Source organism: Macaca thibetana, chromosome 15 (assembly GCF_024542745.1).
Source record: "Macaca thibetana thibetana isolate TM-01 chromosome 15, ASM2454274v1, whole genome shotgun sequence".
NCBI lineage: Eukaryota > Metazoa > Chordata > Mammalia > Primates > Cercopithecidae > Macaca > Macaca thibetana.
In genome coordinates, this window is record NC_065592.1 from 28,309,018 (window position 1) to 28,332,629 (window position 23,612).

Here is a 23,612-nt window from a genome sequence, read left to right on the forward strand (position 1 = left end):
CCCAGGTTCAAGCAATTCTCCTGCCTGAGCCTCCCGACTAGCTGGGATTACAGGTGCACGCCACCACACCTGGCTAATTTTCGTATTTTTAGTAGAGACGGGGTTTTGCCATGTTGGCCAGGTTGGACTTGAACTCCTGACCTCCGGTGATTCACCTGCCTCGGCCTCCCAAAGTGCTGGGATTATAGACGTGAGCCACTGCACCCGGCCTCTTAATTAGCTTTTCTTAAAGCCCTGTCTCCAAATACAGTCCCATTGTCAGGCACTGGTGATTAAGACTTAGACATACGGATTTGGATTGGGGGCAAACAATTCAGTCCATAACAGTAATCGTTCTCTATTTTTAACCTCTGAACTGGATTCTACCTTTCCACACTATCCAGATTCCTTTCTTTTTCAAGAACAAGAATGAGTTGGGGCTTTCAAGTCAAAAGTTCCTATCTCAGCCAGGAGCGGTGGCTCATGCCTGTAATCCTAGCACTTTGGGAGGCTGAGGTGGGCGGATCACTTGAGCCTAGGCGTTTGATACCAACCTGGGTGAACCTAGCAAGATCCCATCTCTACAAAAACTAAAAAAGTTAGCTGGGCATGGTGGCACATCCCTGTAGTCCCAGCTACTCAGGAGGCTGAGGCAGAAGGATCACTGGAGCCCAGGAGGTTGAGACTGCACTGAGCTGATTGTGCCACTGCACTCAAACCTGGGTGACAGAGTGAGACCCTGTCTCAGAATAATAATAATAATAATAATAAAAGTTTAAATCTCAGTTTCCCTACTTTGTAATTGACTGGCTTCAAGCAAATAATCTTGTCTATAAATCCATAAAGAGTGCTAAGCCATCACTGGAATGCATTAGGGAAAAGCTTGTACCAGGTAACTCAGGTCTCTGTATAAGACCCCTTCAAAAAATCTGAAAATGTAAATTAGTTCCCATTAGCAGGCTGTGCCTTGTAGTAGAAAGAGAAATGAAGATCCTTCCTCACTAACATGCACCCTTCCGTCCCACACTCCCAGAAAAAGGTTAAACACATGTTGAAAGAACCTTGGCTTAAAGGGGAGACAGATTATTAGAGTGTCCTGCCATTTATATTTCCTGAATAGGACCTGCCTCTTCAGGGCCAGAGGTAATGAAGGGTGCTCCTTTCTCTATCTATTTCCACCTCCTCTGAGATCATTGTGTTATTAAACTTTACTGTGCAGCTTACTTAGAAATTGCTTAATCATGCTGGGCACGGTGGCTCACGCCTGTAATCCAGCACTTCAGGAGTCCAAGGCAGGCAGATCACGAGGTCAGGAGATGGAGACCATCCTGGCTAACACGGTGAAGCCCCATTTCTACTGAAAGTACAAAACAATTAGCCGTGCATGGTGGCAGGCGCCTGTAGTCCCAGCTACTCGGGAGGCTGAGGCAGGAGAATGGTGTGAACTTGCAGTGAGCCAAGATCGCGGCACTGCACTCCAGCCTGGGTGACAGAGTGAGAGTCCGTCTCAAAAAAAAGAAAGAAAAAAAGAAAAAGAAATTGCTTAATCGCTGCCTTATGACACTTCACACTATGATCTGACATCTATTATTAAGTTCTTCTTAGGTGTACTTTGTAATCTTTTACATGTACTGTGTAAGTGGATCTTGCCCCCACTTGACTTCAAGTTCATGGAGGACAGGACCTCCATCTCTTATTTTCAAGGTTTCCAATGATGTACCTGATACATTTGTTGCTAGGTGAGAACAGTATATCATTGAGAATATTAACTTAAGTTTTGAAATTTGTTATTGCTTTGATACAGGGTAAAATCCAGGACAAGGAATATATCATCGAAGGATTTGAAAACATGCCAGCTGCATTTATGGGAATGCTGAAAGGAGATAATTTGGGGAAAACAATAGTGAAAGTATGAAAAAAAGGACACATGGAATCTGGAGGCCATTTAGATGATTACTTAATTTGTTTTTCACCATTTAGCAAAAATGTATACTACCTTAAATGTCTAAGAAACAGTACTTGTAATGAGTTTGATCTACTTAATAAAATACATTTAAGTGGTATGTAATTAGTGATGGAGGATGGAAGTTTCACAATCAACAACAACCAGTCACCTCACTGTTCACTACAGCTTCTTCTGAGTTGTGGTAGAAAATAATGGCTTTGAAATGTGAAGGTTTTCCAAACACTGCATGCTTTCATTCATAAGTGGGAGCTGAACGATGAGAACACATGGACACAGGGAGGCGAACAACACACACCGAGGCCTGTGGAAGCGTGGGTGGGGGAGGGAGAGCATCAGGATAAATAGCTAATGCATGCGGGTGTTAATACCTAGGTAATGGGTTGATAGGTGCAGCAAACCACCATGGCACACGTTTACCTATGTAACAAGCCTGCACGTCCCACACAATTATCCCAGAACTTAAAATTAAATTAAATTAAATTTTAAAACAGTTAGCCGGGCGTGGTGGCTCACGCCTGTAATTCCAGCACTTTGGGAGGCTGAGGTGGGTGGATCACGAGGTCAGGAGTTTCAAGACCAGCCTGACCAACATGGTGAAACACCGTCTCTACTAAAAATACAAAAATTAGCTGGGCGTGGTGGCACACGCCTGTAATCCCAGCCTCTTGGGAGGCTGAGACAGGAGACTCACTTGAACCTGCGAGGCGGAAGCTACAGTGAGCCAAGAGTGCACCACTTTACTGCAGCCTGGATGACAGAGTGAGACTCCATCTCAAAAAAAAAAAAAGTTGACTGCTTCTGTGACCTTAGACTTCTGATTTTTCATCTTTAAAGTGAGAATAATAACATCTGTTTCATATACATGTTATACATTTATTTAAAACACCACCATAGGCTGGGCGCGTTGGCTCACACCTGTAATCCCAGCACTTTTGGAGGTGGAGGCTGATGAATCACCCAAGGTCAGGAGTTCAAGACCAGCCTGGCCAACATGGCGAGACCCTGTCTCTACTAAAAATACAAAAATTAGCTGGGCATGGTAACAGGTGCCTGTAATCCCAGCTACTCAGGAGGCTGAGGCAGGAGAATCGCTTGAACCCAGGAGACAGAGGTTGCGGTGAGCCGATATCGTGCCATTGCACTCCAGCCTGGGCAACAAGAGCAAAACTCTGTCTCAGAAACAAAACAAAACAAAACAAAAAACACCAGCGTAATGCCTGGCATATATTAGGTAAGTGTTAGCTACCTCCCTGCCGATATCAGTGATTTTGAAGTCTTAAGATTACCACCCCTATTGCTTGTGATCATGCCAGAAGAAATAATCATTGCAGGTGTACAAGGGTCTTACAGCCAGTCCGTACCGGTCCTCTACAGATGAGTCTAATTATACAACAGATCAAAGAAGGAATCTGTCATTCACAAGAGCTGCACAAAAGATAACACATGGAAATGTCTATACATCTACAAAAATGTGCACGATTTATATGAAGAAAAATTTAAAACATTACTGAGGGGCCAAGCATGATGGCTCACACCTGTAATCTCAGCTGTTTGGGAGGCCAAGGTGAGAAGATCATTTGAGTCCAGGAGTTTGAGACCAGACTGAACAAGACCCCGTATCTGCAAAAAATTTTAAAATTAGCTGGGCGCGGTGGTGTGTGCCTCTAGTCTCAGCTACTTGGGAGGCTGAGGCAGGAGCATCACTTGAGACCAGGAGTCCGAGGTTGCAGTGAGCTGTGACTGTACCGCTGCATTCCAGCGTGGGCAGCAGAGTAAGACCCTGTGTCCAAAAAAAATTAAAAACGAAACAACAATTAAAGCAACACTACTGATGAACATGAAAGAAGACTTGAACATATGGAAAGGTACCATGCTCTTGGACAGGAAGAGTCAATATCTTTTTTTTTTTTTTTTTTTTTTTTGAGATGGAGTCTCACTCTGTCGCCCAGGCTGGAGTGCAGTGGTGAGATCTCCACTCACTGCAACCTCTGCCACCCAGGTTCAAGCGATTCTCCTGCCTCAGCCTCTTGAGTAGCTGGGATCACAGGAATGAGCCACCACGCCTGGCTAATTTTTTGTATTTTTTAGTAGAGACGGGGTTTCACCATGTTGGTCAGGCTGGTCTCGAACTCCCGACCTTGTGATCTACCCACCTCAGCTTCCCAGTGCTTGGATTACAGGTGTGAGCCACTGTACACAGTCCTTTTTTTTTTTTTTTCTTTTTCTTTTGAGACGGTCTCTCTCTCTGTCTCCCAGGCTGAAGTGCAGTGGCACGATCTCCACTCACTGCCACCTCTGCCTCCTGGGTTCAAGTGATTCTCCTGCCTCAGCCTCCCAAGTAGCTGGGATTACAGGCGCCTACCATCACGCCCAGCTAATTTTTTTATTTTTTATTTATTTTATTTTATTTATTTTTTATTTTTTATTTTTTTATTTTTTTATTTTTATTTATTTATTTTTTTTGAGACGGAGTCTTGCTCTGTCACCCAGGCTGGAGTGCAGTGGCCGGATCTCAGCTCACTGCAAGCTCCGCCTCCCGGGTTTACGCCGTTCTCCTGCCTCAGCCTCCCGAGTAGCTGGGACTACAGGCACGCACCACCACGCCCGGCTAATTTTTTGTATTTTTAGTAGAGACGGGGTTTCACCGTGTTAGCCAGGATGGTCTCGATCTCCTGACCTCGTGATCCGCCCATCTCGGCCTCCCAAAGTGCTGGGATTACAGGCTTGAGCCACCGTGCCCGGCCATTTTTTTTATTTTTTGAGATGAAATCTCGCTCTGTCACCCAGGCTGGAGTGCAGTGGCCCGATCTCGGCTCACTGCAACCTTCGCCTCCCAGGTTCACGCCATTCTCCTGCCTCAGCCTCCAGAGTAGACGGGACGACAGGCACCCGCCACCATGGCCAGCTAATTTTTTGTATTTTTAGTAGAGACGGGGTTTCACCGTGTTAGCCAGGATGGTCTTGATCTCCTGACTTCATGACCCACCTGCCTCGGCCTCCCAAAATGCTGGGACTCCAGGCGTGAGCCACCGCGCCCAGCCTAATGTTTGTATTTTTAGTAGTGATGGGGTTTCGCCATGTTGGCCAGGCTGATCTCAACCTCCTGACCTCAGGTGATCCACCCACCTCGGCCTCCGGAAGTGCTGGGATGAGGCACTTTGGGAGGCATGAGCCACCGCGCCCGGCCAGAAGATTCAATATCAGTCAGGAAGATGTCAATTCTATTGATCAATTCTGCCATCATAGAGATAAGGGGTTAAATAAATTATAGTGCAATGAAACAACGGGGAAAAGAGTGTCTGTACAAAAGCTCTGGAAAGATGTAATAAACTTTTAATATGGTTTGTCTTCAAGGAAGATAACTAAGGAATGCCTGAAGGACAGGGATAAGAGAAAAAAATCTCTGCCCATGTCCTCTTTTCTTATCAAACTATTCCATCCTAAAGACATTAGAGGGAGCCAAGAAGGTGACTATCTGCTGGGGTTTGGGGTGGGAGAGCCTCTATGGCCCAGAGCAGAGCAAAGAGGTCATGCACCGAGGCTGGCTGCTTGGCACAGGGAGTCATAGCCCAACGCTGTGTGTGTGTGTGTTGTATGTGTGTATGTGTTATATATGTGTGTGTGTTGTATATGTGTGTGTGAGTGTGTGTGTGGACACTGGTGAGCAGGAAGAAGGAGGGGTTGGGCAGTGCGTTGTGGCCTGATGAGGGGAGTTGGAGCCTAAGCAAAATGAACATGGCTCGAGTCATAGCGGGGCTTCCCAGATGGTGTATCAGAGCCCAAGAACAGTGAAGTCATCAGTGTGGGTAGGGGAGTGACAGCAGGGCCTGATTGAGGGTGTCAGAGTCCAAGTAGGGTGAGAAGGGCATTGGAATCGCAGGGCTGCCTGGTGTGAGGAGTCAAAGTCCACACAGAGTATGGAAGGCATCGCTCCTGGGGGCAGCTCAGCATGGAGTGTAAGGGCCCAGAATAAGGAAGGTGTGCATGTGAAGGGGTGGCCTGGTGTGGAGTATGTGATCCCTAGAAGCAGTAGGAAGGCATTACTTGGGAGTGAGTGACCTGGTATGGGTGGTTGGATCCCAAGGAGGCTGAGGAGGTACTGATGCATGGATAGCTTGGCACGGAGGGCAGAGCCTGAGGGGAGCTTCTACCTGGCAGCATGGCCCAGCATGAGTGGACAGAGCTTTGGCAAGGAAAGACTAACCACATGGGGAGGCAAGAGTAGGGGCTGGGAGCTGCAGGATGTCAGAGCTTGAGAGGAATGGAGGAGCATCTGCAGGAGAGGGGGTAGTGGTGGCGACAGAAGATGGTTACATACAGAAGGTTTGATCAAACAAGTAAATTAAAGATAAGGGAAGCCAGAGTTTCTCACTGTCAGAGAAGGGAGTTACAAACATGGGAAGAACCTTGTGGCGTTAGATTGGAATTGAAGGTATTGGTATGAACTCATGAATTTCAATGTATATGAGACAAAAAATAGATGTGTATGTATATATCATATGTACATAGGCACACATATAAATGAAAGTGTGTGTACATATATATATATATAACTCTGTCCACTAAGAGGGCCTGAAAGTAGTGACACTCCAATAGCAATGAGCATACCTAAATTCTAGATTGTGACTTTTATGTTATTCTCTACTAAAAGGAACCAGAAATGGCTTGTTCTGGGGCTGGGGTAGGGAAGATACAAGATGAACTTGCAACATTTTCAGTTTTCTTTTTTTAAGAGGCGTCTTGCTATATTGTCCAGGCTGGCTTCAAACTCCCAGGGTACAGTGATCCTCCTGCCTCAACCTCCCAGTTGACTGAGACAACAGGCATGTGCCACTATGCCCAGCCTGGAGCATCTTATACCATAAATCAAAGAATGCTCAAAGAATAATGAGGTCATGTCAAAAGAACACAAGCAGTTTGAAAGGGCTCCCACTAGACAAATCATGGAAAATTTCAGCTCCATGTAGACAATGATAATTACAGATTATATACCATTGAATTCAAAAGGGAAACCATGAGTCTGTACTGAGATAAATACCTGAATACGCTGAAAGCTTGATGAGGAATGGAGTGCTTCCACAGTTTTTGTTTTTGTTTTTTCCGAGACGGAGTCTTTCTCTGTCACTCAGGCTGGCATGCCGTGGTGCAATCTCGGCTCACTGCAAACTTTGCCTCCCGGTTTCAAGCAATTCTCCTGCCTCAGCCTTCTGAATAGCTGGGACTACAGAGGCGCACCACCATACCTGGCTAATTTTGGTATTTTTAGTAGAGACAGAGTTTCACTATGTTGGCCAGGTTGGCCTTGAACTCCTGACCTAGTGATCCGCCTGCCTCGGCCTCCCAAAGCGCTGTGATTACAAGCCACCGCCCCCAGCCCTACTTTCATAGTTTTAAATTACTTCTCCAGAGAATACTTTTTAATTACCAAGAGTAAAGGAGAAGTTTAAAGTGAAGAAGCCTACCACCACTTAATCAAGTGGTCAAGGTTAACGTCATCAATAATAAGACAAATCAGCTGGGTGTAGTGTCGCACGCTTGTAATTCCAGCACTTTGGGAGGCCAAGGCGGGCAGATCTCTTGAGGCCAGGAGTTCAAGACCAGCCTGTCCAACACAGTGAAACCCCATCTCTACTAAAATACAAAAATTAGCAGGGCATGGTGGCACAAGCCTGTAATCCCAGCCACTCGGCATGAGAATCACTTGAACCCGGGAGGCAGAGATTGCAGAGAGCTGAGATCACGCACTGCACTCCAGCCTGAGAGACAGAGTGAGACTCTGTCTCCAAAAAAAAAAAGATATTGAATCTTCCTGTCCAAGAGCATGGTACCTTTCCATATGTTCGTCTTCTTTGTTTTATTGGAGACAGTCTTGCTCTGTCACCCAGGCTGCAGTGCAGTGGCGCCATCTCAGCTCACTGCAACTTCTGCCTCCTGGGTTCAAGCAATTCTCCCGCCTCAGCCTCCCGAGCAGCTGGGATTACAGGTGCATGCCACCATGCCCGGCTAATTTTTGGATTTTTAGTAGAGATGTGGTTTCACCCCATTAGCCAGGATGGTCTTGATTTCCTGACCTCATGATCCACCCACCTCAGCCTCCCAAAGTGCTTGGATTACAGGTGCGAGCCACAGTGCCCGGCCTCTTTTTTTTTTTTCCTTTTTTTGAGATGGAGTCTCGCGCTGTCTCCCAGGTTGGAGTGCAGTGGCGCAATCTCGGCTCACTATAACCTCTGCCTCCCAGGTTCAAGCAATTCTCTTGCCACAGCCTCCCGAGTTGCTGGAACTACAGGCGTGCACCATCAGGCCCAGCTAATTTTTGTATTTTTTAAAGGAGAGACAGGGTTTCACCATGCTAGCCAGGCTGGTCTCGATCTATTGACCTTGTGATCTGCCCGCCCAGGCTTCCCAAAGTGCTGGGATTACAGGCATGAGCCACTGTGCCCGGCCTCAAGGCTTCTTTTGTGTTCATCAGTAATATTGTTTTTGTTATTGTTTTGTTTCTTTCTTTCTTTCTTTTTTTTTAAGAGGCAAGGTATCAGTCACAGCTCACTGCAACCTCGGACTCCTGGTCTCAAGTGATCCTCCTGCCTCAGCCTCCCAAGTAGATGAAACTACAGGCACATACCACCCCTAGCTAATTTTTAATTTTTTTGCAGATATGGCTTCTTGCCCATATCTGCGGGTTCTTGCTTGTATCTGCAAAAGACAGAGCAAGACTCTGTCTCCAAAGAATAATAATAATAATGAGACAAATCAAATTTGCATGGCACCTGATACAATGCTAATGATCCTGGTTTGTTCTAGCTGTAGTTGTCAGGGGTAAAAATTTCCTCTGGAGGGTTTTGTCGTGTTTCTTCTGTTGTTCAGTAGCCCTGTAGATGTGGTTTCCCCTGTTGTACAGGAGCCCTACAGATGCAGTGTTGGCAGAGGAGGTGTTCTCTATGATAAGGTCTCAGCCTTTCAGTGGGCCATGTCCCTGTGTGGTGACCTTTACAAGAGCTTCTCTGTCACTCCCCACCTTTATGTGGTACAGGAAGACCCAAGAAGGCTGCCATTGGGTATTTCCCTTCTTCTAGGTTGGTTAGGCTCTAGTAAAATAGTTTCTCTTGAGGGAAAGCCTTAATAAAAAGCGCAGGCTGGGCGCAGTGGCTCACGACTGTAATTCCAGCACTTTGGGAGGCCGAGGCGGGAAGGTCATCTGAGGTGGGAAGGTCATCCGAGGTCAGGAGTTCAAGACCAGCCTGGCCAACATGGTGAAACCCCATCTCTACAAAAATACAAAATTTAACTGGGCATGATGTCAGGTGCTTGTAATCCCAGCTACTTGGGAGGCTGAGGCAGGAGAATCACTTGAACCTGGGAGGGGGGAGATGCAGTGAGCTGAGATCGAGCCATTGCATTCCAGCCTGGATGACAAAGTGAGATGCCATGTAAAATAATAAATAAATAGGCCGGGTGCGGTGGCTCACGCCTGTAATTCCAGCACTTTGGGAGGCTGTGGCAGGCAGATCATGAGGTCAAGAGATCGAGACAATCTCTTTAGTAGAGACGTGGTCGCCAGGCTGGAGTACAATGGTGCAACCTCAGCTCACTGCAACCTCCACCTCCTGGGTTCAAGCGATTCTCCTGCCTCAGCCTCCCGAGTAGCTGGGACTACAGGCATGTGCCACCATGCCCGGCTAATTTTTGTATTTTTAGTAGAGACAGAGTTTCATTATGTTGGCTAGGCTGGTCTTGAACTCCTGACCTCAGGTGATCCGCCTGCCTCATCCTCCCAAAATGCTGGGATTACAGGCGTGAGCTACCATGCCCGCCTGGTTCCTGTGGAATTTTGCTCTTGGGTTTTTATTCCAGTAAGTTGTAATTCTCCGTATCTGCCTGTCTGTCTCCCCACTTTGTGCCCTCAGTTCTTTGCTGCATCTAGAAAAAGTTGATGTTTCAGTTAATTTGACATTTTTCTTGTTGTTAGGGTGGGGTGACAATGACCAAGCACCTTTCATGCTGAACAGAAACTGGAAGTTGAGCATACTTATTACATATATATACACACACACACACACACATATACATACATATGCATATACATACATATATATTTGAGACAGGTCTCACTCTGTCACCAAGGCTGGAGTGCAGTGGTGCCATCACAGCTCGCTGCAACCTTGAACTCCTGGGGTCAAGCGATCCTCCCACCTCAGCCTCCCAAGTAGCTGGGAGTACAGGCGCACACCACCATGCTCAGTCAATTTTTTTTATTTTTAGTTGAGACAAGGTCTCATTCTGTTGCCCAGGCTGGTTTTGAACTCCTAGGCTCAAGCCATCCTCCTGCCTCAGCCTTCCAAAGCAGTGGGATCCACAGTCATGAGTCACTGAGACTGGCGACAGCATATATTTTTAATTTTGGTAATATTTGTCTTTATTTGATGGATAGTGCTTTCTGTTTCTCACCAAAAGAATCTTTGCCTATCTCAAGGTAATGAAATTTTTCTCGGCCGGGCACGGTGGCTCAAGCCTGTAATCCCAGCACTTTGGGAGGCCGAGACGGGCGGATCACGAGTTCAGGAGATCGAGACCATCCTGGCTAACACGGTGAAACCCCGTCTCTACTAAAATACAAAAAAAATTAGCCGGGCGAGGTGGCGGGCGCCTGTACTCCCAGCTACTCGGGAGGCTGAGGCAGGAGAATGGCGTGAACCCGGGAGGCGGGGCTTGCAGTGAACTGAGATCCGGCCACTGCACTCCAGCCTGGGCAACAGAGCTAGACTCCGTCTCAAAAAAAAAAAAAAAAAAGAAAAAAAAAAAGAAATTTTTCTCACAAATTTTATTCTGTATGTTTTACAGGTTTAGTTCTTGTTTGTTTCTTTTCTTTTTCTATTTTTTTCTTTTTGAGATGGAGTCTCACTCTATTGTCCAGGCTGGAGTGCAGTGGCACGATCTCGGCTCTCTGCAACCTCCACCTCCCGGACTCAAGTGATTCTCCTGCCTCAGTCTCCCGAGATTACAGGCACTTGCCACTATACCTGCTAATTTTTGTATTTTTGTAGAGACAGGTTTTGCCATGTTGGCCAAGCTGGTCCCAAACTCTTGACCTCAGGTGATTCGCCTGCCTCAGCCTCCCAAAGTGCTGGGATTACAGGTGTGAGCCGTCGTGCCGGGCCTTCATTCAGTTGATTTCTTACTACATCTTTCCTCTGCTTCCCAGGTTCAAGCAGTTCTCCTGCCTCAGCCTCAGGTACAGCTTTAGTTGTTATGTTAGATGTGTGATGAAGCAGGGAGTGAGATTGGAATTGACTGCAAATGAGCAAGAGAGAATTTTCTGGGGTGATCCCAATGTTCTGTTGGAATGGGAATTATGTAAGGGTAGATATTTGTCAAAACTCATAACACGGTACTTTTAAAATGTGTGTATCTTCTGAGGTAAATCAATAAAGTTGATTTATAAATATATATATATGTGTGTCCTGTAAAAGACAGGCACTTGCTTGCCACCAAACTGCTGTGGACTCCTGGCTTAGTCCAAGGGAGAAAGAAGTACAATAAACAGCCAAAGTAAGGCCAAAGTCTGGAGGACCCACAGCCACAAGATACAAGGTACTTTGTGAGAAAGGCTTCCAAGCAGGCAGTAATATGCTTTTCCAACTTGAAAGGAGGCAAGACATACACAGATCTTCATGGCGCTCCTACTCCCTTCTACATCTCTTTCTGGAATTTATTTTGGTCCCAATAATAAGATAGGTACCCATCTTTACTTACTCCCAACAATGACCAATCTTTTCTTCATTGATGTGAAATACATCTTTAATATGCATTGATATTGTTTGGCTTGTGTCCCCACCCAAATCTCATCTTGAATTGTAGCTCTCATAATCCCCACGTGTCATGAGAGGGACCCGGTGAAAGGTAATTGAATCATGGGGGTGGGTTTTTCCCGTGCTGTTCTAGTGACAGTGAATAATTCTCACAAGATCCAATAGTTTTATAAAGGGCAGTTCCCCTGCACACTCTCTCTTGCTTGCTGCCATGTAAGACATGCCTTTGCTCCTCCTTCATCTTCCACCATGATTGTGAGACTTCTCCAGCATTGTGGAACTGTGAGTCCATTAAACCTGTTTTTCTTTTTTCTTAAGACCGAGTTCCACTCTTGTTGCTCAGGCTGATCGCAATGGCATGATCTCAGCTCACTGCAACCTCCGCCCCTTGGGTTCAAGCGATTCTCCTGCCTCAGCCTCCCAAGTAGCTCGGATTACAGGCATGCACCACCATGCCCAGCTAACTATATTTTTAGTAGAGACAGGGTTTCACCAGGTTAGTCGGGCTGATCTCTAACTCTTGCCCTCAGGTGATCTGCCCACCTCAGCCTCCCAAAGTGCTGGGATTACGGGCATGAGCCACCACACCCAGCCAACCTCTTTTTCTTTATAAATTACCCAGTCTTAGGTATGTCTTTATTAGCAGCCTGAGAATTGACTAATACATGTTTTCTATGTATAGATACTTAGTTCCATAGCTAGACTCACTTGTTAAAATGATCTTTCTGTTTTCTTCTTTTGCCACTAATGTTAACAGGATTGTTCATATTACATTTTTTAATTAGTTACTGTTGGAGTTTTGGAAAGCTTTTAAGTACACCTGACTCTCAATCTATGCACAATTAATTTATGAATTTTTGGAATAAAATACTAAAGAAAACAGTGCTTTTTTTTTTTTGAGACAAAGTCTCACTCTGTCACCCAGGCTAGAGTGCAGTGGCATGATCTTGAGTCACTGCAACATCTGCCTCCTGGGTTCAAGTGATTCTCCTACCTCAGCCTCCTGAGTAGCTGGGATTACAGGCGTATGCCACCATGTCTGGCTAATTTTTGTATTTTTAGTAGAGACGAGGTCTCACCATGTTGGCCAAGCTGGTCTCGAACTCCTGACTGCAAATGATTCGCCCACCTTTGCCTCCCAAAGTACTGGGATTATAGGCATGAGCCACTGCGCCCAGCCAGAAAACAGTGCTCTTTCTAATACAGGATTCCAGATGAAATCATTTAAAACACTTCACACAATGTTTTAGCCTGATGCTTACAGCATACTTTAGAACTGCTGCCAGGTAGCTAATTGAACTTTTTATTATACAACTCACTGCCAGAAAAAAAAAAATTATTTCTGCCAGCATGTCATAGACTATTGCTTCAGGCATTTTGAGTCTATGTTTTGTTAACTTGTGCATGTCCCAGGTATTTAATTTTTTTTCAGTGAAATCTTGATAGTAAGGTGACAGTCAACATCCCATAAATGCTCCAAGATGAAGAACCAGGCAGGATATCACCATTGACAACATATTATTAGCCAAATTTAAAAAGTTAAACAAGATCTATAGGATTACCAACTTCTGGTGAAAACTCTGTCCTGTTCTCTGGAAAATCACCCAAAATGACAAAGAGCATAAGAAACTGGAATACAAACTCCATTTTAAGTCAAATCTATAGGCACCAGCAAGGTGGCTGTAATAAAAAAGATAGACAATAATGATTAATGGCAGAAGTGAAAAATTGTTTTGTTTTTTTTTTTTTACCTGATTTACTCACACATTACTGATGGGAATGTAAAATAGTACACTCACTTTGCAAAGCAGTTTGGCAGTTCCTCAAAATGTTAAGCTAAAGTTACCATATGGACCAGCAATTTCACTCATAGGTATATACCCACGAGAACCAACAACATACATCCACACAAAAACGTTTATGTAAATGTTCATAGCACCATTATCCATAACAGCCAAAAGAAGGAACAACCCGTATGTCCATCAAACGAACGAAATGTGATCTATTCATACAATAGAATATTATTCCATCCTAGTCTAAGCCAAGAAGACTTAAGTACTGATGATACCTGCTATGATGTTAATAGACCTTGAAAATATTGTCAAAATATTCCCTGAACCGTAGACTACCACATGCTGGATGAAACATTTTTCTTCTGGCAATGAGTTACTTCATTAAAAGTTCAGTTAGCTAAGTGAAAGAAGCCAGACATAAAAGGCCACATATTGTATTTACATGAAATGTCCAGAACAGGCAAATTTATAGAGATAGAAAGTAGATTAGTGCTTCTCCAGGACTGGAGGGAGGCTAGTGATGGCTAATAGGTATGAAGTTTCTATTTTGGGGTGGTGAAATTGTTCTTGAATTATTTAGTGGTGATGGTTGTACAGCTTTGCAACTATACTAAAAACCATTGAATTGTATACTTTGAAGAGGTGAATTGTATGGTATCTGAATTATATCTCAGTAAAGCTGTTAAAAAAAAAAAGGGACATATGTAACCCTAAACAATAACATATAAAGACACTGATAAGGTTTGGCTCTGTGTCACCACCCAAATCTGAGGTTAAATTGTAATCCCCAGTGTTGGGGAGGGACATGGTGGGAGGTGATTGGATCATGCTGGCGGATTTCCCTCTTGCTGTTCTCCTGATAGTGATTTCTCATGAGATCTGGTTGTTTAAAAGTGTGTAGCACTTCCCCTTTTGTGCTGTCTCCTTCTACGACATGAAGATATGCTTGCTTCCCCTTCACTCTTCTGCCATGATTGTAAGCTTCCTGAGGCCTCCCCAGCCATGCCTCCTGTACAGCCTGTGGAACTATAAGTCAATTAAACCTCTTTCAGTTATAAATTACCAAGTCTCAGGTGGTTCCTTAAAACAGTGTGGGAATAGGCTAATACAGAAGATTGGTGAGGCATTGCTATAAAGATGCCTGGAAATGTAGAAGCAACTTTGGAACTGGGTAATGTGCAGAGGTTGGAACAATTTGGAGGGTTCAGAAGAGACAAGAAGATGAGGGAAAGTTTGGAATGTCTTAAAGACTTGTTGAATGGTTGTTAACAAAATGCTGATAGTAATATAAAGTCCATGCTAAGGAAGTCTCAGAGGGAGATGAGAAACTTATTGGGAACTGGAGTAAAGGTCACTTGCTATGCTTCAGCAGAGACTGGCGGCATTGTGCTCTGCTTTAGGGGTCTGTAGAACTTTGAACTTGAGAGAGATGATTTAGGGTACATGGCAGAAGAAATTTCTAAGCAGCAGAGTATTCAGGACATGGCCTGGCTGCTTCTAATGCTCATATGCATTCGAATGCCTATATGCATTCAAAAGAGATGGTCTGAAATTGGAACTTATATTTAAAAAGAAAGCAGAGCAGAGAAGTTTGGAAAATGTACAGCCTGGCCATGTGGTAGAAAAGAAAAACCCATTTTCTGGGGAGGAATTCAAGAAGGCTGCAGAAATTTGCATGAGGAGCCAAATGTTAATAGCCAAGACAATGGGGAAAATGCTTCCAGGGCATTTCAGAGATCTTTGCGGCAGCCCTTTCAAAAGCCTGGAGGCCTAGGAGACAAAAACGGTTTCACAGGCCAGGCCCAGGGCCACAGTGCTCTGTGCAGCATCAGGACATGGAACCATGCATTGTGGCTGCTCCAGCTCCAGGCATGGCTAACACAGGCGAAGGTATAGCTTGGACCATTGCTTCAGAGGATAGAAGCCCTAAACCTTGGAAACTTCCATGTGGTGCTGGGCCTGTAGGTGCACAGAAGACAAGAGTTGAGGTTTGAGAGCCTCTGCCTAGATTTCAGAGAATGTATGGAAATGCCTGGATGTCCAGGCAGAAGTCTGCTGCAGGAGCACAGCCTTTGTGGAAAACCTCTACTAGGGTGGTGCAGAGAGATAATGTGGGGATGAAGCCCCACACAGTGGAGCCATGAGAAGATGGCCACCATCCTCCATAACCCAGAATGGTAGATTCACCAACAACTTGCGCCATGCACATGGAAAAGTCACAGGCACTCAACAACAGCCCTTGAGAGCAGCCATGGGAGCTGTACCCTGCAGAGTAACAGGGGTGGAGGTGCCCAAGACCTTGGAAGCCCACCTCTTGCATCAGCATGCCCTGGATGTGAGACATGGAGTCAAACATTATTATGGAGCTGTAAGATTTAATGACTGCCCCGCTGGGTTTTGGACTTGCATGGGGCCTGTAGCCCCCTTGTCTTGGTCAATCTCTCCCCCTTGGAATGGGAGCATCTACCTAATGTCTGTACCCGTTCTATCTTGGAAGTAACGAACTTGCTTTTGACTTGTGATTTTACAGGCTCATAGGCAGAAGCAGAAGGGACTTTGGACTTGGACTTTTGAGTTAATGCTAGAATGAGTTAAGACTTTAAGGGACTGTTGGGAAGGCATGATTGGCTTTGAAATGTGAGAAAGTACATGAGATTTGGGAGGAGCCGGGGTGGAATGATATAGTTTGGCTCTGTGTTCCCACCCAAATCTGCTGTTGAACTATAATCCACAATGTTAGGAGAGGGACCTGGTGGGAGGTGATGGGATCATGGTGGCAGATTTCCCTCCTGTTGTTCTCATGCTAGTGAGTTCTCATGAGATCTGGCTGTTTAAAAGTGTGTAGTACTTCCCCCTTTTTGCACTCCCTTGCTGCCATGTGAAGATGTGCTTGCTTCCCCTTTGCCCTTCTGCCATAAATTTCCTGAGGCCTCCCAGCCATGCTTCCTGTATAGCCTGCAGAACTGTGAGTCAATTAAGCCTCTTTTCTTCATAAATTACCCAGTCTCAGGTAGTTCTTTATAGCAGTGTGAGAACAGAATACACATATTGTTTAGAGGAAAAATTTTATTAACAGAGCACAGTAGAATATAGCACAACTGCCTTCTGATGGGGTACTAATGGAATCTGGAAAGATTTAGGAGGTAGAGGCATCAGGTTTTCTGGAAGTAGGGAGGAAATCAGAGGCTAAAAAGAGTTTGAAAATGTGCATAGAACAGTTTGAGCTCAAGTTGCCACTCTTACCTTATTTTGCCAGGTGATTATCAATTCATCACAATTGCCACAGGAAATGAGAGGCATTATCTTTTACCAAATAGAACTTGATAGGCTATTAACTTGGGTACCCTGGGCCTGGAGGAGGATAGAAATAACATAGAAGACTAAAAACAGGATACTAAGTGGAAGTTTGAATAAAAGGGGATGAACTCCAGCTCCTATCCCACCATGCAGTGTGCCTCTGCCTGCTCTCCAGTAATGGTAGCCAGGCTTATATCCCCCATGCTGACTGGGACATCCTTCTCTGGGGAAATTATAGAGCAGCCTCTGGAGAAATTACACTTCTCAAAGAAAAATTAACAGACACTGACATTTAGGGTCCCAAAGGCAAAAAGTACGTGACACTCAAAGTTTCTAACTCAACGACTCTGGACGTTAGTTGTAAACCCTGAGCAGATTAGACTTCAGATTGTCTCCCTTGGGTAAAATACAGTGGTCTCCCCTTATTCAAAGTTTCACTTTCCGTGGTTTCAGTTACCCTCAATCAATCTTGGCCCCAAAATATTAAATAGAAAATTCCAGAAATAAACAATTCTTAAGTTTTACATTGTGTATTCTGAGTAGCTCGATGAAACCTCTTGCCATCCTGCTCCATGCCTCCTAGGGCACAAATTATCCCTTTGTCCAGCATATCCATGTCATCTACACTACCTGCCTGTTAGTTACTTAGTAGCCTTCTCAGTTATCAGACTGACAAAACATACTACATACAGGGTTTGGTACTATCTGAGGTTGCAGACATCCACTCGGGGTCTTGGACCATATCCCCCATGGATAAGGGGGATACTGTATGCATTATGTGTGGGAAGAGATTGGTGACCAAAAGGACTGTGGTAGAAATAATCTATGTGCTCACCACAACGAGGGAAAAGCTGTATTTCAAGTCTGTCTTTAAGTTAGGTTAGGGTTATATGATTGATCTCTGGGCAACAGAAGAGTAGAAGTGACTTCTAAGACAGAGGTTCACAAACTTTCTTAGTTACAGCGTCCGTAGTACCAGGGCCATCTTTCCACAATGCTCCCAGGCAAACAAACAAACAAACCCGTTAACTACCAATTCCATTTGCTCAGTAGTTAGTTCCAAATAACCTAATAGTAGTAGTTTGTGATGTCAATAGCTGTAGTTGTGATAATCTCAATATTTTAAAATATCTTGGGAAGCCCGTGTGAGATCTCTACAGTGGCATGGGAAACCTTGGCACCTAGTTTGAAACCCATGGTTCTCAGCTGTTTCTAGGCTAGTGCTTAAAAACACTGCACAATGCTCCAGTTTTTCCTTTCCCTGCCTCTGGGACATTGGAAATCATGTGCTCCACACACCATGGCTACAAACTATGGGAAAGCAACAAAACACTGGAAAGACCCCTGGGGAATAAACTTTCATTCAGTTAAGCTACTCCGATTTGTTGGGTTATCTGAGGCTAGGACTGCTTACTGCAACTCAATACGGTAGTCACTTGAGGCTAGTGAGAAATGGAAATGCACACAGTGCCACATTTCACAATTTTAAAAACAGAAGCAGAGTCAAATACGTTTCCACTAAATGTATCTTTATTTTGATAGAACTACAATTCACTTTAACCACTGCATCGCATAGGACACTGTTGTACTATAATGCTTGTACAGGAACGTGCATTATCACTAGTGTTACACGTAAACACGTCACCAATCTAGACAGTATTAATAGATTGAGTTAGATGATTTTTTTTTCTATGCACGCATGTAATATCACAATGTGTTTACTTGGATATTTTATGCAGATAGCACAAGATAGAGTATACCTATGCAAACAGCACAAGTTACAGTGATACCTATGTAAATCGAAATCCTAAAATGAGATACTTAACATTTTCATTATAATTATTTTCTAGGTTAAAAAATATGAAAAAATATTTAAATTTTAAACAAAGGCATATTACTGAGGCAGAATTCAGTGCAGATACAGAAGCTGGTACTACAACTGTCATAGTCAAGACGACTAGAAGACAGTATAGTGCACATTTAATGATGAATGGCAATTGCAATTTACTGCAGCAGAGCAAAATGGAAAAGCTGTCTGTTTTATTCAGAAGTGTTAAAGATATATAGTAGATAATACTTAAGACAATATTTAAGATATGTAATTTTTAGCAACCATTTGGTGAGTTTAGGTCAAAAAAGAATACACAAAATTAGTAATATGAACTGAGTTAAATTTCTAATGAAACAATTTAAACAGCTTTTAAAAGGATCTGAGTTTGTAAACCTGGCAAGCTATAAAATAGCTTCTTACACATGCATATACAAAGAAGAACCTTAGATGGAGAGATGAACAAATTATCACTTTATCGTATTTAGAAAATTATGAGGGAAAGACCTTAAAAGACATTCACAAAAATTGAAAATCTCAATGAAACCATTAAACAATTTTGCTCTTGGATATACATGAACAAAATATATTTTTGCTTATAGAATATATTTTTAATAAAGACCAATTAATTCAAAATTTGAAAAATTTCAAGTATTTTTCTTTAGCCGTAGATGAACTGTTTGATATAAGACCCTGCCCAAAGAAAACTCTGGGCATATTCTGTCTCAAAGAACCTCCAAATTCACAATGTCGATTCATGTAAAGGCAATGAAATGTGAATTCATTGCCTAAAGGCTCAAACTCATGGCAGATATTTTTGACAATCTTCCATCTGTCAAAGAATTTCAGTTAGAGACAGAAAAGTTAGTTTCCATCACGAGGATGGGACTCCAGCTATGTTAAGTCAAAAGACCATCCGTGTTGGAATTTTAAAGCAAGAGGGTAAGTTTTCCCTCATTGCTTTATTCTATTGCATGATACACATTGAAAATATTTGTGTTCAGTTTTCTGAAGCAGACTCCAAGAAACGAGTCATGGATACAGGTGTTATAATTCTTCAGTACATACGCACAAAAGCTATAGAATGTTGACAGTTTATGAAACTTCTGGGGAAAAAAAAAAGTAACCAATGATCTCATTTACTTACCAATATTACTTGGATGACTTACAAAAGAATTTTATAAGGATTTCCTGTACTAGAAAATCCAATTCAAGGTTTCCTTGAAACAAAAGAAATGCTTACCAAATATTCAATCAAAGACAAAAAGCACGGTGATTCACATTTTCTCCCTAATATCACGCTGCATATGAACAAGCTAAATTTGAAGCTCCTAAAACTGGAAAAACTTGTGACCTGGCTAGACAGGTAAAAGAATTTATTTACAATAGAAACATTTCATAATACAAATAAAACAGAATAACTCACATATTTTTCAAATGAGTCAATATGCAGAAAATTTTAAATGTAAAATAAATGGCTGCAATAAGCAAAATCTGAAGAACGGTATGTTGTACTGATAAACTGTTTTGTTTCCATTTATACAATGCCTCATCAAATTTGATGCTAATAAACTGAATTGATACTGAATTTGCTTAAATACAGTTTTGAAAGTGATATACATTTGCCTAGATATTAAATGAATTTTTCTAATAAAAGATGTTTTATTAATGTGGATGCAAATATAAAAAAAAAATTGGGGCTGTGTGCAGTGGCTCAGACCTGTAATCCCGGCACTTTGGGAGGCCGAGACAGGCAGACTGCCTGAGCTTAGGAGTTGGAAAACAGCCTGGGCAACATGGTGAAACTTCATCTCTACTAAAATAAAAAAACTTAGCCAGGCGTGGCAGCATGCACCTGTAATCTCAGCTACTGGGGAGGCTGAGGCAGGAGAATCGCTGGAACCCAGGAGGCAGAGGTTGCAGTGAGCCGAGATCGCGCCACTGCACCCCAGCCTGGGCGACAAAGTGAGACTCCATCTCGGGAAAAAAAAAAAAAAAAATTGGATACTTGATTCAGTTATTGGAATTAAGCATATTTAGAACAACAAAATATGTTTAGAAGAACTATGTGAATCTACTTATCAACTCTGTTTTATAAATCTAAATGTGAGTTAAGTATTACAAATGAAAATTTTGTGTGTAGATTAAGACGTGCTGTGACATATTACATACCAGATTTCAAAAATAGTGCAAAAAATAGTATGTCTCAATAATTTTTTACATTGATTACATGATGAAATAATATTATGGATATACTGGGTGAAGTAAAATACATTTTTAATTTTACCTGTTTTATTTTCTAAAAGTGGCTACTACAAAATTTGAAATTACGTATGTGGCTCCCATTATATTACTGCTGGATGGTGTTGAAGTACCTAAAACACCTTCCAATCAGCTTGTAGAGTCCTGCTCTTAAATATAAATAGTCAAAGATCACCAGAGGCTTCAGGAAAGCCTCCAATGTGAGAGACAGAAAACCAGGTAAAAACAACTCAAAGGAAACAGCGATAATGCAGGGAGCAGAATAACACAGAAACACACTATAATTAACATGCTCAGAGAAAAAATACTTCACCTATGAAACAAAACCAATTAGAAAAAAGGAACAGAGAATCACATAATGCACTTGGAAATAAAAATATGACAGCAGAGATAAAACATTCACAACATTTAATAGTAGAGCTGGAAGATAAAGTTGAAGAAATCTTCAAGAAAGTAGGAAAAATCAAAAACATGCAGAGAGTGGCCCAGGAATCCACCTCTCCACCTAGATAACAATTACATCGGCAGAAAGTTCCTAAAGTGATTATTTTGGGAGCACATTGAGTCCATCTGAACACTTGTAGCTTCTACGGGAAATCCTGACTGGTAAATTGCAGTTAACATTGGTGGATTTCACCCTTCAGTGAAGTAGCAGCTACCCATCCCCCACCCACTCCATGGAAGGCAGCTGTGGAGACACAATCCCACATTTCTGGTTCAGCTTGCTGCCGCCAGGGTGGACAATAAAAGCCACTTCCTCCAAATATCAGGGTTCTGATTGCAGATATCTACTTCTGATCACAGAGGAAGAGCAGACACAGAAGCAAGCTACCATTCTCCCAACCCCCAACTGGCTAAAGTGGCTTCCAGGAGAAAAAAGGGATGACACCTGTTTTTCTGGACATTCAAAAAACTGTGTATCTAGGAGAATTTAGAAAGCCATTGCCCCTGCCCAGGGGAAAACACAGGCTCTGAAAAGAACTGAGAAAACTTCAGGCATTCAACACAGGCTGATCCCTAGCAGAGACAGTCTATGACAATAAAACAAAAATGAAAACAAAAAACACACAATACACACACACACACAAATAAAAAAAATAAACCCTGGGGGAAAAGGAATAATCTGATTTCCAGAGCTGCCACATTATAAGATTCAAATGTCTAGCTGTCAACAAAAACAATCACAAAGCATACAAAGAAACAAGAAAGTATGGACCATTCAAAGGCACAAAATAAACCAACAAAAAATGGACACGAGGAAGACCAAACATTGACTTGCTAGACAGACTTTAAACCAACTGCCTTAAAGATGCTCAAAGAGCTAAGTGAAAGTTCTGACTGTGTTGACAGATCAGAAGAGAAAATGAAGAAGACTGAAGCTTCAAAGCAGAAAAATGAAGGGAATATGTATCATTCACCATTAACTTAGAAGGCAAGGGTCCACTTTACAAAAGAACCACAAACATTTAGAAAATCAATGCAGAACACTGCGGCCACCACCACCACCACCGCCACCACCCCCCCAGAAAAGCTACAGGTAGGTTTAGCAAAGCTTGTAGATGATCAGACCTGCTCTGATAATCTAAAAGGGAGAGAGACCTAAGAACTCCAACCTGGAAGAACCTCTCTACATCAGACTTCATAAAAAAGACTCCAAGAGAGGTATCTCACCAATTTCTCAGGGTGAAAAACACTTTGCTTGGAAGTCGCAACTTACTGAGCACCAAAGGATTCATTCAGCAGAGGAACCTCACATGTGTTCTGGCTCGAGAGAAGTTTTCTCAGTTCAGACCTCTATAGGCACTAACATTTCCACACAAGGGAGAAACCCTAATATGTGCTACATTTTATGAAAAGCATTTTGACGGTGTGCTTTTCAGAATCGCAAGATATTTCTCCCCAATGATCAAGAAATTCCACATCTGATAAAACTATTCTGAGGTGAAAACAAGAGCAAAACAAAATTAAATATTTATTCATATACTCACACACACAGAGAACCTCCAGTGACTCTCTATTGCACCAATAAAGCAATAAACCACTCTATAGAACTGGAAAGGTCTTTGTGGTGCAGGTTCTGAACTATGGCAGCAAGCACTGCAACTGACTCCTACCCTCACCCCCCAGAGACACCAAGACAAGTTATAATCAAGCTGTTGAAATCCAAAGAGAAAAGGAGAATCTCAAAAGTGGCAAGAGATAAGCAAATCATCACATAAAAGGGATCCTCAGTGAGACTGCTGATTGCTCATCAGAAACCTTGGAAGCTAGAAGGCTGTGGTGTCGTTATACTCAGCGCAGAAAGAAAAAACAAAACAAAACAAAACTGCCAACTGAGAATTCTATATCCAGCAAAACTGTCCTTCAAACAAGAATTTATCAATAAAAGGAAATTACCTTAACATAATAAAGGTCGAATATGAAAAAACCACAGCTAACGTCATATGGAATGATACAAAATTGAAAGCATCTCAGGAAAAGGCACAGATGCCTGCTAGTGCTGCTTCTATTCAACACAGTAATGGAAGTCCTAGCCAGAGCAATTGGCAAGTTAAAGCCATTCAAATTGGGAAGAAGGAAAAATTATCTATTTGCAGATGCCATAATCTTATATTTAAAAATCCCAAAAATTTCACAAGAAACTGTTATGACTAATAAACAAATTCAGCAAAGTTGCAAGA

General features: G+C 42.9%; 2 protein-coding genes across 4 annotated transcripts in view; one reads left to right on the top strand and one right to left on the bottom strand.

Moving 5' to 3' along the window:
* LOC126937744 (prostaglandin reductase 1) overlaps positions 1 to 2,042 on the top strand; it is an 81,421-nt gene extending 79,379 nt beyond the window's left edge. For all 3 annotated transcript variants that reach the window (XM_050761447.1, XM_050761449.1, XM_050761450.1), the window contains one exon: positions 1,784 to 2,042. In XM_050761447.1, coding sequence (XP_050617404.1) covers positions 1,784 to 1,894 — 111 coding nt within the window. In that variant the 3' untranslated portion in view covers positions 1,895 to 2,042. The remainder of the gene's footprint in view (positions 1 to 1,783) is intronic.
* Positions 1 to 23,612, bottom strand: part of GNG10 (G protein subunit gamma 10) — a 484,859-nt gene that overhangs the window by 163,183 nt on the left and 298,064 nt on the right. The window lies entirely within an intron of this gene.